Source organism: Sylvia atricapilla, chromosome 4, assembly GCF_009819655.1.
Source record: "Sylvia atricapilla isolate bSylAtr1 chromosome 4, bSylAtr1.pri, whole genome shotgun sequence".
Classification (NCBI taxonomy): Eukaryota; Metazoa; Chordata; class Aves; order Passeriformes; family Sylviidae; genus Sylvia; species Sylvia atricapilla.
The window spans coordinates 50546895-50563087 of NC_089143.1; the positions used below are offsets into that span (position 1 = coordinate 50546895).

Genomic DNA, 16193 nt, shown 5'->3' on the forward strand with positions numbered 1-16193 from the left:
TTTTTATTTTTCTTCTCTATGGGTCTGATTTTCATAACTCCTTTCTGATGGCTTAACATTGTAAGAACTAATATATGTAAAGTGCTATTAACATTTCCTAAGGTTAAATTAACAGATTAATACTTTACCTTTCCCTAGTCAGAGAAAGCTCAACTAAATACTTCCCCACTTCTTGTTCACTTTCCTGTCTGAGTTAAAGAAAAAAACCCAAAACCTATGCCTTCTGTATGTAACTGTATAGTCACAGTCTCCCTAACTTCATTCTTCATCTCTTGATTCTGCTTTTAAGTGCCTCTTCCCAAATCTCTTTTAAATCCCACTTCCCTGCTACCTCCATGAGTAACGTATTTTAAGGTGCAGAGCTAATTCAGCCTATCTGCACTTTCCCCATCACCTTGACCTGTCTGACCTAACCTCTATGAACAAAGGACAGAATGTGGTTAAAGAGTGTGTTGTTATTTCTCTTATTTCTGCCAGAAAGAGTTTAAAAGTAGAGTATCTACTACGTTACAAAAACATACAGGTTTTCTGTGGTTGTGAGGACAGCTTCAGTAACACTTCATGAAAGATTTGGATGCACAAATCTTAGACTTTGGTACCTTTAGGGAGTAAGAGAGATTTAAAGGTGGAAACGTGAGTAATCTATGCTAATGCATGCTTCAGCTGAATATGGCTAGAATCATAAGGATGACATTTTAGTTATTTATATCCCACATTATTAACCAAATCACATTAATCTGATTATCAGTCAGTGGAGATGTCATGTCAGCACAGAGAGAGAAATTGCTATTTGCAAGATGTGATGGAGCTGCAGTTTTCCTGTGACTTTTGCCTGTGGCCAGATAGGTCTATCACTTTGCTTGCTGTAGAGTTTTTCTGACAACTGTAATAGATACAGAAAAAAACCTTAAACCCCAAATCATCTACACCTTTGCAAAGCTGTTGAAGCACTCTGATCCTTTGTGAGGGCGCGCCACAGGAGAGCAGTCCTGGGGAGTCAGTCCTGGCTCCAAGCTGTGCACTCAAGCTTGGGATGCAATTCATGGAGGCTATTAGACACCTCCAAAACAGGCTTTACAAAAGCTGGCACTATGGTAGCTAAGAGGAAAGGCTGGGGAGAAGGCATTAAGCCTAAACCCCATGGAATTTTACGCTTTGCTCGGGGCCAGACTCTCAGCAAAGCATCTCTGAGGAGCTGGCGCCACATCTGTGCAGAAATTTCTGATATGAAAAAAAGAGAAGGAAATCCTTCTCATTTCCCCCCCACCCTTCTAACACCATCCAGTGATTAGAGCACTTAAGCTGGGTGTCAGAGATTCACTTTTTACAAATGGCATAAGGATTTGTGTGGCTCTGTACCCTGTAGCAATGTCTTAGTGCCATGGGAAATACCCTGATCCGACAGCCTAAGGCATGCAGGCCTCCAGGGCTAGCCATGACTGAGAGTGGAGAAGAACAGGTGTGGATTTTATGTATGTATTTTTGTCACCAGGGGTATAAATTCCCTGTGCTGGAGACATATTTATGTTATAAACATACATGCATGAGTGCTCCATTGTGGTTTCTGCTTCAGTTGTGAGAGTCATTACTTGGGTTTGTAAGATTGAATAGATTAAGTTCAAGATACCACCAAAGGAAAAGGGCAGAAAAAACCATCTCAGGACCATAGCTAGAAACTAGACTGTAAAAATAGATAAATAAAGAGTCAAGTTTCAATGCTCATTTTGGTGGGGATCCTGTCTGGGGATCTTGGCAGGCATATATGAACAACTGGTGCTCAAAAAACCACCACTTTTAATTGTGCAGGTTTGGGGAGCAAAGATCTGATTCACTGTGTACCCTTAATGCAGGAAAACCAAACAGTAGAGGGGAGAGTAAGGTGTGAGAGACTGACACGTGAGACCCTGGTTTGGGAGATTAGCGTGTGGGGGCACTGAGAACTTGGTGTGGAGACCTTACTTGAGAGGAGGCATCTGGTAGAAGGCAGAGGCAGAGCAGAAGGCCAGGCTGCTGCAGCTGGCAGCAGTCACCCAAGTACAATAAATGATCAGGGTTTAAAATGCATTCCTTGGCATCCCAGGCATTTGGAAAGGACTGTATTTGAAGGTATACTCTTAGCCCATCATCAATTAAAACTAAGATGTCTCTTAATAATGTGCTAAAATATTGTCTTTCTCTAGTTATGTCATGATTTTATTGTGGTTGCTTGAGACAGAGGGACAAGCCTGTAATACATGTGGATGGGACACAAACCCCAGTGAAGTTTTTTAGGGATGAGGATACCATTTACCACAGCTCTGTAGAGAGCTGCAGTAGCTGTGTGTACCACGGGAGCTGAAGCTACACAAACCTGGGCCAAGATTAAGGCTGAGGAAGCCTAGTACTCATAAAAGCTGGTGCCCAGCTTCTTATTAACAGCACACTTGGAGGCAGGACAGACTCAGTAAGGATAGAAATCAGTTATCCCTGCTGCCTGGGGAGAGCCTCACTGCACGTGGCCCGACTTGCTCCAAACCCTCCAGGTTTGAAGGATGTGTCTTTCTTTTAAAATATCAGTGGTGCTTCAGTAATACTTTCCATGCTGTCAATCTACAGCCTAAGAAACAACCATGTGTCTACGTAGAGTACTAAAAACTGGAGCCACAGCACTTGTTTTCCTGCCGGCAGCAGAGACCCTTATCTGAAAAGGGCTATGAACCTGCCCTTACTGCAGGGAGCCTCACAAGGCTCCACCTGGGTTCAGTAAAGAAGGCAGGTCATTTTTCCTGGAGGCAGCCGGAACAGTGCAAGCCCGTAGGGAGGATGGCAGCAGAGCAGCCTGGCTACAGAGTGGGATGAGGAGCTGGGAGCACTGGGAAACCCTTATTCTGACATGGACAGTGCTGGGAAGATTTCTGGGATGGCATCAGCTTTGCATCTTTCCTCCTCTACTGCTGTGGCATCCCTGGCAGAGCTGCACACCATGCCAGCGCATGCAGCTGTGAGGTCATGGATCCTGGTAATCGCTTTAGGGATTTCCACAACTCTCCCCACCTCAGTTCAGTGTTACCACCCCAATGCCAGCTTGCTCACCTAAGTGTCCAGGTACCGTAAATTTGGAATGTTGTTTTTTTTAGGCTGGGAATTTAGGACGTTATCTGCATTGTATAGCTGAGGGCTGCTCCTCAACATTGGTCGCTTTCCTTTGTTTGTCCTCCTCCGTGTTTAACAGCTTGCCTTTTCAAAATTCCGTGGTGCTGAACTGATTTTTGGTTTGTCATCTTGGGGACCGCTCAGTAAGGCTCTCAGCCACCAAAGGTCAGGCATGCCATAGAAATGCCTATTAATAGGTCTTAGGTGCTGGTTATGTCTAAACCGGCATTTCTTGGAAAGAGAAAGATTTCTTGGAGACCAGTGGCTCTCTGGACTACTGTAAACGTGCAGGGCCAGGCCGCCATCCATAGGGTGTCCCTATGCAATCACACCTCCTGAAAGTAGGGACACAGGGGGACAGTTTAGGGAAGAAAATAGCTGTTTAGCCACTGCTGCGTGTAGAACGAGGGTGCACTTGCTGTTGACACGCTGCGCGCGCACCCTTTGCCGTGGGAGTTCTCTCCTGCAGCCGGTGCCGGCTGCCCGGGAAGCTCCGGCAGCATCTTGGTAGGCATGGGCAGCCTCTACCAAGGGGTGTCCGGGAGCCTTTATTCCATCAAACACAGATGTTTAAAATAGGATTTCGTTCAGCCGGCCTAAGTGACGCCCGCTGTATGTGCAGACCGCGCCTGGGGCCGCCCAAGTGAAGACCATCTCGGAAAAGCCGCAGGAGCCGGGCCCGTCCCGGGATGTGCAGGGGAAGCTCCCCGCGGTGCCCGGACTGCCCGCCCTGTGCCGCGGGGCGCTGCGGGGGCAGCCGAGCCCGGCCCGACCCCTCCGCCCCCCGGCGGCGATGCCCGCCCGGGCCGGGAGCCGGCGCGCCGGGCGGAGGAGGGGACGGGAGAGGAGGGGAGGGGAGGGCAAGGAGGAGAAGGGAGGGCAGGGCGTGGGCGGCCGCTGCCCCCCCGTCCCCTCCGGCACGTGCCAGCCCGCCCCCGGGCCACTGCCGCGCCCCGACGGCCCCGGCATGGACGCGCCCGGCCAGCGGCCCGCCAGCCCCCGAGCCGGCCCGGAGGGCGCGGCGGCGGAACGGGACCCCAGCACAGGCCCCGGCCCGCACCCCGGCCCGGAGGCGCCCATCCAGGAGGAGGAGGCGGCGGCGTACGTGGAGATCCGCGGCTCGCCGCAGGGGCCGGAGGAGAGTCGCCAGAAGCCCGAACTGGCCCCGGCCGGCGGCGCGGAGGGAGCGGCCGGTCCCGCGCCGGACAGCGGAGCCGGTGGGACCGGGAATGGCGAGTCGGCGAGCGGCGGAACCCCGGGGGAGGAAGCGGGGACAGCATCCTTGGACCACGGGCGGGATCGCCCTCCGTCCCCGGGGGCGGCGGAATGCGGAGCTGACACCGGCCCCGGCTCCGTGGAAGCGGCGGGGAGCGGCGGGACGCCGGAGGCAGGGGGCTGCCCGGAGTCCTCCTCCTCCTCCTGCCCCTCGCCCGTGACCAAGGCGGACGACTTTCCCGCGATGGGCGACCCGGTGTCGACGGAGGGCAAAACCTCCTCGTCCTCTTTCGGCTACGAAAGCGAAGTGGAGGATGAGGTCGCGGGGCGCAAGGCGACTCCCCCCGGCGCCCCCCCGGGCACCCCTCCCGGCGGCGGCCGCGACGAGGCGCACTATATCAGCACGCAGGAGATCCAGCTCAGCGAGGTGGACCACGACATGGACTTCGACGCGGGGCTGGCCGCCCGCTGGGACTTCGAGGATAACAACGTGATCTACTCCTTCGTTGACTACGCCTCCTTCGGGAGCGACGAGACCCCGGGGGACACGCTGACGGAGGAGGAGGAGAATAGCTGCTACCTTAGCACGACCACCAGCGACCCCAACAACCAGACGGACAGCATCGACAACACCAGCAGCACCGAGATCGTCAGCCTTACCTCCGAACACGACACCCCCGGCGGGGACAAGCGCGCCAGCTCGGGGGAAAGCCGGTCCAAGCAGGCCGGCCGCCCCGGCGGGAGCCCGGGCGCCCAGCTTCTCCTATCAATCAAAGCCGCTTCCCGGGCTATAAATGAGTCTAGCAACGTGCACGGAAAGCAAAACACTGTTTACGCTGCCAAGCATGAAGGCGACATGAGTCTCCGCGTCGCCGCGGCTCCCGACCGCAGTGCGAGTTTAAAACAGGATGCGGTCCGCGACCACGCGAAAAAGTTCATCGCGGTGCCCGCGCGGCTGCAGACGCGGTGCGGGGCCGCCAGGGCAGGGGAGCACTCGAGCGGCGCCTCCAGCGCCGTCAGCGAGCTGGACGATGCCGACAAGGAGGTGCGAAACCTTACGGCCAGGGCTTTCCGCAGCCTGGCGTACCCCTATTTCGACACCCTGCGCCCCGGCTCCCGCGCCTCCTCCGCCTCCCTGTCCGACAATGCCCTGGGCATCAACCGCTGGTCCACCTACCTGGACCTCAAGTGCGGCAGTCTGGGGCCGAGAGCCGAGCCCAGCCTGCTGCGCTCCGGCCGCTCGCAGACCAAAGCCCTTGAGTTCGTGGTCAGCAAGCTCGACGGGGAGATCGCCCACGTCGAAACGCCGCGGCGGCTGCGGGCGGGCTCCCGGGTGGTGACCCTGCTGGACCTCGGCGATGCCGCCGAGGCCGGGGAGCCGCCGGCGGCGGAGGGCGGCGGGAAGGGGTCCAGCAAGAAGTCCAGGTTCGCCTCCAGCCTCCTCAAAAACGTCATCTCCAAGAAGATGCAGCTGGAGCACGAGTTCAAGATGGAGCGGGGCGAGATCACCGACACCTCCTACACCGGGCCGGGCGCGGGCCGGGAGCCGGAACCCACCGGCGGCAGCGGCGGCCGGGAGCGGCAGCGGGAAGGAGGCGTGCAGCGGCAGAACTCCCGGCACTCGGAGGGCGGCTCGGACTGCACCGCGGCGCCGGCCGAGGATGCGGGCGAGGGCGGCGGGGGCCGCTCTCCGGCCTCCAAGGCGTCGACGCCCCGCGAGGGGAACCGCAGCCTGGACCGGGCGCTGTCGGAGGAGCTGTGCGAGGTGAAGCGCAGCGCCTCGGAGGCCATCAAGGCCACCTTCCTCCGCAGCCAGAACAGCGCCTTCAGGTCCTGGAAGGAGCGGGAGGCGGAAAGGAAGGAGGAGAGGGCGCCCGTCGGTAAGCTGAAACTCTCTCCCAAGCACGACTGGCGAGCCGACCTGGGTGAGATCTCTGCCGGCAAGCCCACCAAGATGTCCCGCCTGTTCGTCCCCGCCATTCAGCACACTCCTCGGGAGAAGGAGCCCGGCAAGAGGGCGACCAAGTGCTCCGCCGCCGCCGTCTCCTCGCCCGCCGCCGCCAGCTCGCCCCCCGCCGCCAAGCCCAAAGCCCCCGAGATCAAGATCAGCCTGGGCAGCGTGCAGCAGCCCCGGGACGCCGCTTTCAGCATCGCCCAGCTGCTGACGCCGCAGATCGCAGGCCGACCGCCGGAGGAGGGCAAGGGACAGCCGCTCAAGCCTCCCAAGGCCGGCGACGACAAAGTGCCACAGTTCCTGGTGCGCGACGTGAGGGACAGCAAATACAGAGCCCAGGGGATTCTCCACCAGGTGCGGGACGTGCGGAAGCTCATCAAAAGCTCTTACAGCGCCGACTCGGGGGATAACAGCAGCGACAAAGGCAGCGGCGCCTCCGAGCAAGGCGGCCCGGAGCAGAAGCCGCGACAGCAGCTGGTCATCGCCGGTGTCCCCCGGTCGCTCTCCCCCGTGGTCATCACCTGCCAGGCGGTCGGCCACACCGGCACCAAGCCCACCGAGGCGGGGGCCAAGGCGGCGGGCAGGGCTCCCGCCTGCCCCCCGGAGGGCACCGTCCTGGTGCACCGCACTTCGGGCAGGCTGCCAGTGGCCACCATCGCCCCCAACAAGAGCGATGCTCGCCAGCCGGCTGTGCTCAAGATCGTCTCCAAATCCTCCGCGCCCTGGCGGCACCAGCCCCCGCCGCCGCCCGTCGAGAGGGCCCGGGGACCAGAGGAGGACCCGCGGGAGGAGAGCAAGGCCGCGCCGGTACAGAACGCGCTGGAGAAGCTGACGGCGGCGGTGCGGAGCATGGAGGAGCTCTACAGCTTCAACAAGCGCGAGTGGAAGCGCAAGAGCGACCCTCTGCCCATCACCGACAGCCACGTCCTCTCCCTTATCGCCAGCCAGGAGCGGGGCGCCGGGACCCGACCCGCCGCCGCTCCGCCCCCGCCGCCGCCGGCGGACAAGGCGGAGGAGCCGTCGGGCAAGGGGCCGAGCGGCGAGCGGCTGCCCCGCCGCCCCTCCAACAGCGCCGCCGACAAGGTCTCGGCCAAGGCGGCCGCCTTCGAGAGCCTGGCCCGGCAGCGGCAGCGCGGCCCGCCGCCGCCCCGCGCCGAGCCCCCCGCCGCCCCCCGCGCCCTCCTGACGCTGCGCGGGGCGGGCGGAGCCGCGGCCCCCGCTCCCGCCAAGGCGCCCTCCGAGGGCGGCCCCCGGGGCCCGGCACCGCCGCGCTCCCCTCGGCTGCCCGCGGCCGGCGGCGGCGGCGATGCGGAGCGCGGCCCCGACTGCGGGAACTATCTGTCCCTGCCGCTGAAGGCGCCCGCCGAGCCCGGCTCCCCCCCGTCCCCGGGGACGACGGCGGGCGGCGGAGTCCGCCCCAGCCCGGTGTCGGCGGCGGCGGCGGCGGCCGCGCTGTGCGGCCTGCAGCCCTTCGGCACGGCCAAGCCCTCCGGCAGCCCCAGACCGCCTCCCGGAGCCCCGCCCGCCGAGGAGCCCCCCGCCGCCGCCCCGCCGCCCGCCGAGGGTCCGCCCGCCGCCCTGTACCGCCCGCCGCTGCCCTTCGCCGCCCTGCCCGGCGCCGCGCCGCCGCCGCTGCTCTGCTTCTCGCCCTCCGTGCCCTCCGCGGCCACAGCGGCCGAGCCCTTCCCGCAGACGCAGCGCAAGGTGCTGCTGGACGTGAGCACCGGGCAGTACTACCTGGTGGACACGCCTGTGCAGCAGCCCCTCAAGCGGCGCCTCTTCGACCCCGAGACCGGGCAGTACGTGGAGGTGCCGGTGCCCCAGCAGCCGGCCGTCGCTCCCGTCCCGCTGCCTCTCTCGCCCCTTGCCCTCAACGCCGGTGCCTATGGCGCCACGTACATGCTCTACCCCGGGCTCCTGCCCGCCGCCACCGTGCTGCCCGCCGGAGCCCTGCAGCGCCCGCTGTCCCACACGGGCAGCGAAGCCAGTGCCCCGGCAGAGGCTGGCAGCCCCGCCGCGCCAGAGGCGGCTTTTGCCGAGAGTCCCTACTACGTGGCTACCAGCAAGGGCCCGCCGCCGCCGCGGCACGGGGCGGCCGAGACGAAGCCGGTCATCAGCATCACAGCGCCGGCCACCGGCCCCCGGCTCGTCGCGCCGCCCTCCTTCGACGGCACCACCATGCGCTTTGTGGTGGAGCACCGGTGAAGAGCGCGGGTGAGTGCGTGCTGCTATCGGGCACGGCAGAGCCGGTTAATGGCCAGGTGACAGCGGTGCCACAGCTTCTCCTCAGGGGGGAGAGGGTCCGCACACGGGGCCTCACAAGGGCATAAAATATAGAAAGGTTAGGCACACCCCTTGGAGCAGTTCAGTATTCCCTGGAGCTTCTTTTTTGACAGTTTCAGAGAAGCACACCATAGCTGCTCATCACACAGCTTGTATTTGTGCAGCCCCATGGCTGCACTGCGTCCCATCACTCCCGGGGATGGCAGAGTGGTTGGGCATCTCTGGATCCATCAGCTGGACCCATCTTGTAAGCCATGAAAGCGTCCTGGCATCACATCCTCCTCTTGTCTCACCTCTCACCTCTTCCTCCCAAGGGGAGGTGAGCACCTCTCTCTTTCTCCTGAACCTGTTCCTCCCCAACCTCAAGAAGAGTGGGAGAAGGGTGTGATGGAAGCAAACCCTTATTTTGGGTCCTTCCTGTTAATGGGGTGAGGGATGCATGGAGCAGTCCCAGGTGAGCTCTCCTGGAGCCATGGGGCAGCTGGCAGGGGCAGAGGTGCCCACAGCTGCCTGTGCTGCAGGAGGGCTCCCCGGGGCACTGCTGCAAAGCACAGTTTTACACAGCAGCTCTGAGCTTGGAGTGCCAGAGTCCTGAGAGTGTCCAGCTACCTGGGGCTCTAACCCATGGTCAGCCTCCCAATTCAGGGATGCGTGTGCAGGGGCACTGAATACCCATCCTGGAGCAAGGGGGAGGGCACAGGATTGAGCATATAGCAACCAGCATGGTGCAGGATGTCCTCTGCAAGATAACCAAGTAATGATGACATTTCATTTTAAAAGACCTGAAATATTACAGAAGTGCCTTCAGGATTGGTGTCACTGCTCCTTCTGCTTCTTGCGTTGGAATGCATGGCTCATCTTTAACATGTGCAGTATTAGGCAGAGCTGCCAAGTCTTCTGTGGCGTACCAAGAACTCACAGAGTTGGTTTTTTGGTGCATATGAGAAGGCAAAGAGAAAGAGTGGAAGAGTGGCAACAGTCAGAAGTTTGTCACTAGTTTGTGCTGAGCTTTGTCCAGTTGCATGCTTGAGGGTAAATTTTGTCTTCCAGCACTTGGGTTATTTATTTTGCCTTAATTTCTTTTTTATTGTTTTATTTGTATCATCTACTACATAGTAGATTATTTGTTGAATGAAGCCTTATCAATGTGATTTATATGCTTACTTCTCTGCTTGTAATTATTTTATCTTGCGAGTGCCATTCTTTTACCCTGGCTGTAAATGAAGGTGTTTTCATCGGCCCTTATGGGTCACTCGGGACAGACAACATGCCAGTTTATCTTGAGCTCTGCTGTGCTACTTGAGTTTATCTTGCCAGTAAAGTCAGAGGACCTAGATGTAATGGCAAAAAGTGGTTCATTGTTTTCTGTTCGGTCTGGAGGCTGAATTGAGACTGCTTGCAGAAGGAATTTGGTAGATTTCAGATTAAAGACTTGATGTTTTGGAAAAGGTGGGGTATATAGTAGATGCATTTGTAACAGTAGCCATTTAAACAAAAACCTCCAGCTTTTCTTGTGTCACTCCTTAGAATTGAAAAACATCATATTTCTTGGTGTGCCCTGCCCCTCAGTTCCCAGAGGGTTATCCTGTTATCATGCATTTAGCTTGCCTTCAGTGCCTGGTGAGGCACGGGATACTCTCACCAAATTGCTCTTTCTCACTGATGAAGTTAAACAGAAGCTCTGCTTTGTTGTGCTGTGTCAGAGCTCTACTGCTGCAAAACTGTGTGAAAGCTGTCCCAAAAGACTGGTGATCAAAGATGTGCATACTAGTACAGAAGGTCATTCAGCAGCGTGCAGACTTTAGTTTAATTTTACCATCCTTTCAATCTTTGATTGTGCCAAGGTCCTCGTTGTCTAATACAGACAGAGATGCCCCCTCTGGGCTGTCTCAGACTTGTGGAGGGAAGCGTCCTGCTGCTGGACTATGGATGCACTTTTTTCTCTTGACCTGTTCTGACAGTCTTAAAATAAATCATTTTAACTGCACGCTGCAGGATGTGTTTAACTTGTTATTAGACTTTGGTTATTCCTGTATCTTATTCCTCAGTGGAAAATTAGGTATATGCCAGAGAGCAATCACATCTGTGGCCTTCTTCTTCCTGTTATTTTCATTCACCTACATAACTTTGATGTGCCAATGGATAATTTTTTCTCTTCTTCTCTATTATCTACTTTGTCTTTTGTTTTCCATTATTTTTCTCTTTCCTTTGTTATTCCATTCCTAATGAAAAGCATTTGTTTGCTCAGCGTGGGTTTTTTTCCCCTAACAAGAACAGCAGTATAATTTCATGTCAATCTAAGAATGAACTCTTTTCATCTAAGGATGAAAAAAGTTTTTAACTTTTTTAATTCCAGGTAGTTGCTTTCACACCAGACGAAGGTTTTTTTTTTATTTCAGCAATGCTGTGCAGATCCTAAAATGCATTTTAAACCAGGCAGATTTCATCCTTTGAGTGTGAGAGTTGAATAAAATGCTGTCTTTTCAGGTCCTTTTATTTTTTTTTTTAACTAGACAAAATGAGCTGAATGAATGCTCTTTTTCTCCACTCCTGAATTTCTTTGTGCACTGCACATATTATCTTATTCCCTTCTTTGCTCTATTTCTTTCACCTCTTCATTCACAAACTGTATCACTGTGTTACTAACTGCTCATTCTTGGCTTCTCTCACCTGTGGGAGGTCAGTGTGATTTGAAGTTTTGGTAATCGTGTGATGCCTGTGGTGGACTGACACCAAATCCTCTGTACATCTGCTGCTCTTCCAGTACTTCCCTTTGCATCTGCTGCTCTTCTCTGCATAATCGTTGGGATAAAATGGATCCCATCAATTTGTGTTCTCACAAAATCCAAGCTGTCATTTCTGAACTATCCTTAAGGTTTTGATATGCAGAAAATAGTGAGAAATACGTGTTTATTTCTGAGTGATATCATGAGGTTGCTTCTCTCCCCCCTCTTCTTCACTCACAGTAAATGGGAATTTTTAGCAACATCATCCTTGCCTGCTGCACTCCTTCCTTGATGCTGATTTTCAGTTCAAACAATCTTACAATCCAAGCCTAGACAGAACCAACCTGTAGAGCATGAACTGCCTGACAGGAGCTCATTCCCAGCATGAGTGAATGAAATTGCATTTTTAACTTTTCTATCTATTCCACATCTTACTCTCTGGAATTGCTGTTTCATGTTAGGTAAATAAATGAGAAAAGAACAGGTAGCAAAGTAGAAAGCAAATGTAGTAAACTGTACTGCCAATATTAGAAGGGTATTTTTCACTGTTCTGTTTAAACCATGAGCATAAACACCTTATAGGTACAGGAATACATATGCAAATATACTTGTTAGTTGTGTTTTCTTCCCAATTGCTATAATATAATCTATGTCTGCCTTCAAAAACTAATTTTGTGTGGATAGTGTATAAAAATGATTTTTAAAGGTTCATAAATTGATATTTTAAACTTAGTTTTATTTGTTCCCTGTTCAGCAAGATATTCTGTTCTACGTTACTAAGTCAAGAAGTCAACTTACAGTATACTACACAGTACATAGGATTTACTTATGCTGATGCCTTTGCTGAGAATTTAGTAAAGAATTTATCCCACTTTTTGTGGGAAATACTGGAATATTCCAAGAACCAAACAGGCTCTAACATTTGATCTAGTAAATCAGTTTACAGATGGAAGTAAGCATGACCTTGTGTTCAGAACTGTGGCTACTTAGGAAACACTTCAACTTGGTACCTATAAAAGTTCCTGGTGGCCTTAGTGACTCCTCCTGCCCAGGATGATTCCTGAGCCACTATTTAAGTGTTAACTCCACAGACCTTAGAGCACGTGGGTATGGCTTGTTCCCCCTTTCCTGATGTATTCCCTGCTGGATGCTGTGTTGGTAAGGAAAGTGCCCAGGTCTTTAACTGAGCGGATGGATCACTTAAATCCCGCATAGGTCACGTTGCCCTCTTTCCACCTGTGGCCATGGGCTTCCCCAGGAACAGCTGCTGGGAGCTGTGGGCTTGTGAGGCACAGCACCTTCCACACCTTGAGCAGCAAGGGTGGGTTCTGCTCAAGAAGCCAGGACTGCCTGACAACTGACTCAGTTTAAAAAGTTGGCTGGCCTTGTCTGATTGTTGGCAGTGGCTTAGGAAATGAGAGGCAAGAATAGTGTGACAACAAAGAAGGTGTTTATGCACTTCTCTAGAGGAGTAAAGATTGTTCAGATTGTTGTGGCAGCTCTCTAACAATCTGTATTAATGATGATTTTCCGGTTTTGTGTGTTTGTTTCTTCCACAGGGATAAGGAAGAAGAATTATGCCTCTTTAATTTGAAATACACTTGGTAACTCTTCAACATTAATTCTAAAAACTGCTTCTACAGTTTTCTCAAATTTTTTGCTTCATCATACAAAACAAGCATGTAAGTTTCTTGTTTTCTCATAAATGTCCCCCTGTTTTGGAGTATGCCTACATTTAATTATGTGAGCAGCACTAAATTACTGCATTATTTTGTGCAAAGTTCTTTTTGTACTGAAGCCAATCTGCAGGCTTTAGGCATTGCCTCTGTGCTGGTAGCTAATGGTAGCAATGCCACTACAGCTGTTTGTAAAATGCAGGGTGTAAATGCAGCAGTGTTTCAGTGTGGATCACCACACAGCTTCATTCAGGTCCCTGGAATGTGTTGTGATATCCAGTGCAGCCCTGCAGCTCTTCAAAAATAAAATAAAGCCCTCCGTTTTCTCCTGTTGCAGTAAATGAGGGTCTTCCATATAGGTTTTAGTCACAAGTTGCCATCAGATGTTTTTTTTGTGCTCTTTGCTTCTCACTTGGAATTGCAGATGAAGAGAGCTGTAGTGTTAAATTTATCTTTAGTGTTTATATTTTGGCATGGTTCAAAACAAACTGTGTAAATGTCAGAAAACACATTTGATTGCTTTCATTTTTTGTTTGCTCCTCTGTACTGTGTTGAATATCACAAGTTGCCTTAATTATGACAGCGTTTAAATACTGGGAAACCAGAAATTGAATGTAATATTTTAAAATCCTGGTTCTAAAGGAGAGAGCAGCATTTCTTTTTCTTTAAGACTGCAGTCTATTATTCCTTAAATTGCAATATTGTTGGAAACAAAATCCTAGTTACTGCCCTGCAAGAGGAATTTTTAAATTTTACAGCCTCAGTACCATGTAGTTGTTTCTTTAGCTGTTTGACAGGTTTGTCTGAGGGCTATGATTACAATTTGCTAAGAAAATATTTACCTTTTGAGCAATAAAATATACAATAAGATTACTGACAGTGCAGTGATTTGTATGTCCAATTCTGCTCAAACTGATTGTTTCATTACCAGCAACTAGTTTGTGTCAGGAAAAGAGAATTGTTATTACGACAGTAAAACTAAAATTCAGTATTCTGTTTCCTGCCCAAAATTTTGGTTAAGTGAAGCATTTGGGGAAGCAAATAAAAGTAAGAGCAAACCTAAATTATATAACATAAAACTTTCTTGAGGTAACAGATTATAATTTTAAAGTCTAAATGCAAACCCCCAAAGTCTTTATTTAAACATTTGCCCACAGACAGGATTTTCTTCCACACGTTCTCAAGGTTTCCTGCAGCTAGGGAAGTTTCAATGTTTCCCATTTTTAAAATAAGCCCTGGGTTTTCATTTTTTTGAGTAACTCACATAGTACAGAAAACTCAGATTGAACTGTCTTTAACCATAAGTGTGAGATTGTAATTTCAATGCAATATATTTGTTTACAGGCACAAATTGTAATTGCCCTCAGGATGAAATGCACTACAAGTGTGCAGACAGCGAGCGATTTCTCACTCATTTTCATCATTGTGGAAATCCAGTGAATATTCTAACCCTTTCTAAAGAGCTTGGTGTGCCCAGCTAGAGCACATATGATGTAAGGCTAATCCCTGTGCTCTTCAGCTGTACAGTCTACGTTACAAGCTTTAACTTCTCACTGGGATTCAGGCTGACTGCCTCTTAAAGGAGATGAATGCTTCTCCACCTTTCTCATGACTGATAAGTCCATAGGTGTCATGATTAGAGTATCAGTGTTAAACAGAACAGTACTTGGGACTGCAGGACAGTGCAGGTACCAGAGTAGATGGTTCCCTGTGACACACAGGTGTGCAGGACATTCAGTATAATACTAGCATCCCTGTTCCAAAATGTTCCTGTCCTACCTTTTCCTATATCGGTGCTCGGAGCAGAGTTTCATGTTGCAGTTTACAAGATATAGGTTTGCACACACAACCTCAGGTTTACAGTTTCACCCAGTGTACTTGAAAGGGGAAAAAAAAAAAAAAAAGGCATAGAAAACAAGTGCCCAGGATTTCAACATGTATTTGTTGGAGGAAAATTTTGCAGGGGTTTTATTTTTACTGCCTGTGGAGATGAAAGCAATGAAATGAGGGAATACCAACAGGTGTTTATTTCTCAGGGGAGATTACTTCAGTGGAATGTGTCAATCCTAATGTCAAACGGTGTTTACTTGATTTTGTCTATTACTAAAAAGACTTCTTGTTTGCATCAAGGGGTCAGTTTTGCAAGGTGCTTCGCTTCGCAAACCCAGCAAGGCCTTCACATGCATCTCCAACTTCAGATATCTAACAGATTCCTGGGGACTTCAGTGGAAGGATTTTTTCCTTCACCCATCTATGCAAAGCTTTGCTGAACTCATCCCAGAGTGTTGAGAGCCTTGCAGACCTGAGCACCAGGTTTTTCACTTTACAGAACCTGAACTCTGGGCTTGAGTCAAGCCGGACCCAGCAGATGATGCCACAAAAGGTCACCAGAAAAATACTCTGGTAATATGGTGCTCCTCCATGTATACCCAGTGGTGAATTTCTCCAGTGGATGGGGTGCTGTGTAACCACATATCTTGGATTAGAGTCAAGCCCTCCAAGTCAGGGCTCACAAGCTGCTAGTATTATATGTTTCACGGTGCAGTCATAGTATGTTACAGCTGAAATTCACCCCATGTGCAAAGCAGGGCAAAATCCTGTGCACCACTCCAGTTCCCTCCCAGCCCTGCTGTCAGGGTTTGAGGGCTGCACCAACCAACTGTCCATGCATTTTAGGTCAGGATCCAATTAAAAGTTTGAGTGGGACTGAAGTGATCCACCAGGATGTTGTTCTGTTCTTTTGCAACAGGGTTTGTTTCACTCAGTATCAAATTTAGCCCTTGGTGAATCAATTGGTGAATGATTTGAAATGTATTTATGGGTTGTGTGGGGTGTTTTCCGCCCTTGTCTGTTTTCAGTGCTACCTTTATTCTTTAGTGTTGATGGCCAAAGTGTCATTCCTTATGCTTATATATTGCCATTAACTTGTGGCCTATGAACCTGAGAACACATGCTTCAAAAATGCTTGTGCTTTTTTTTTCACCTATTTCTTTTTTTTAATTTCTTCTTTTTTTTCCCCTCCCCATTCTTTTTCCTCTCATTTTTAAAGGGGTGGGTTAGTTATCGGTGTAAAGATATTTAAAAGTAAAAATGTGAAGTAAGAATAATGACTGTTAAGAGGATGTGGGTGGTATGTCTGATGAGAGAGAGGTGGGCTGTAAGGCAAGGGGGAAAATGCCTTGAACACATTGTGTTGATGATTGTTGC

The 16193-nt window shown here is 51.8% G+C and overlaps 1 protein-coding gene across 1 annotated transcript; it reads left to right on the forward strand.

The window, feature by feature from the left end:
* Positions 1-1435: 1435 nt before the first annotated feature.
* C4H4orf54 (chromosome 4 C4orf54 homolog) lies at positions 1436-14870 on the forward strand. Its single transcript, XM_066318455.1, has 3 exons — positions 1436-1459; positions 3755-8515; positions 12870-14870. The coding sequence occupies exons 1-2, from the start codon at positions 1436-1438 to the stop codon at positions 8504-8506; spliced, it is 4776 nt and encodes a 1591-aa protein (XP_066174552.1). The 3' UTR covers positions 8507-8515; positions 12870-14870.
* The last annotated feature ends 1323 nt before the right edge of the window (positions 14871-16193 follow it).

What these genes read in the sequence shown, in the direction of transcription:
- C4H4orf54 (XM_066318455.1), top strand. Translation starts at nt 1,436, where the DNA reads ATGACTGAGAGTGGAGAAGAACAG. An exon ending in CTGAGAGTGGAGAAGAACAG is followed by an intron (nt 1,460 to 3,754) that starts GTGTGGATTTTA and finishes CTGTATGTGCAG; the next exon opens with ACCGCGCCTGGGGCCGCCCA.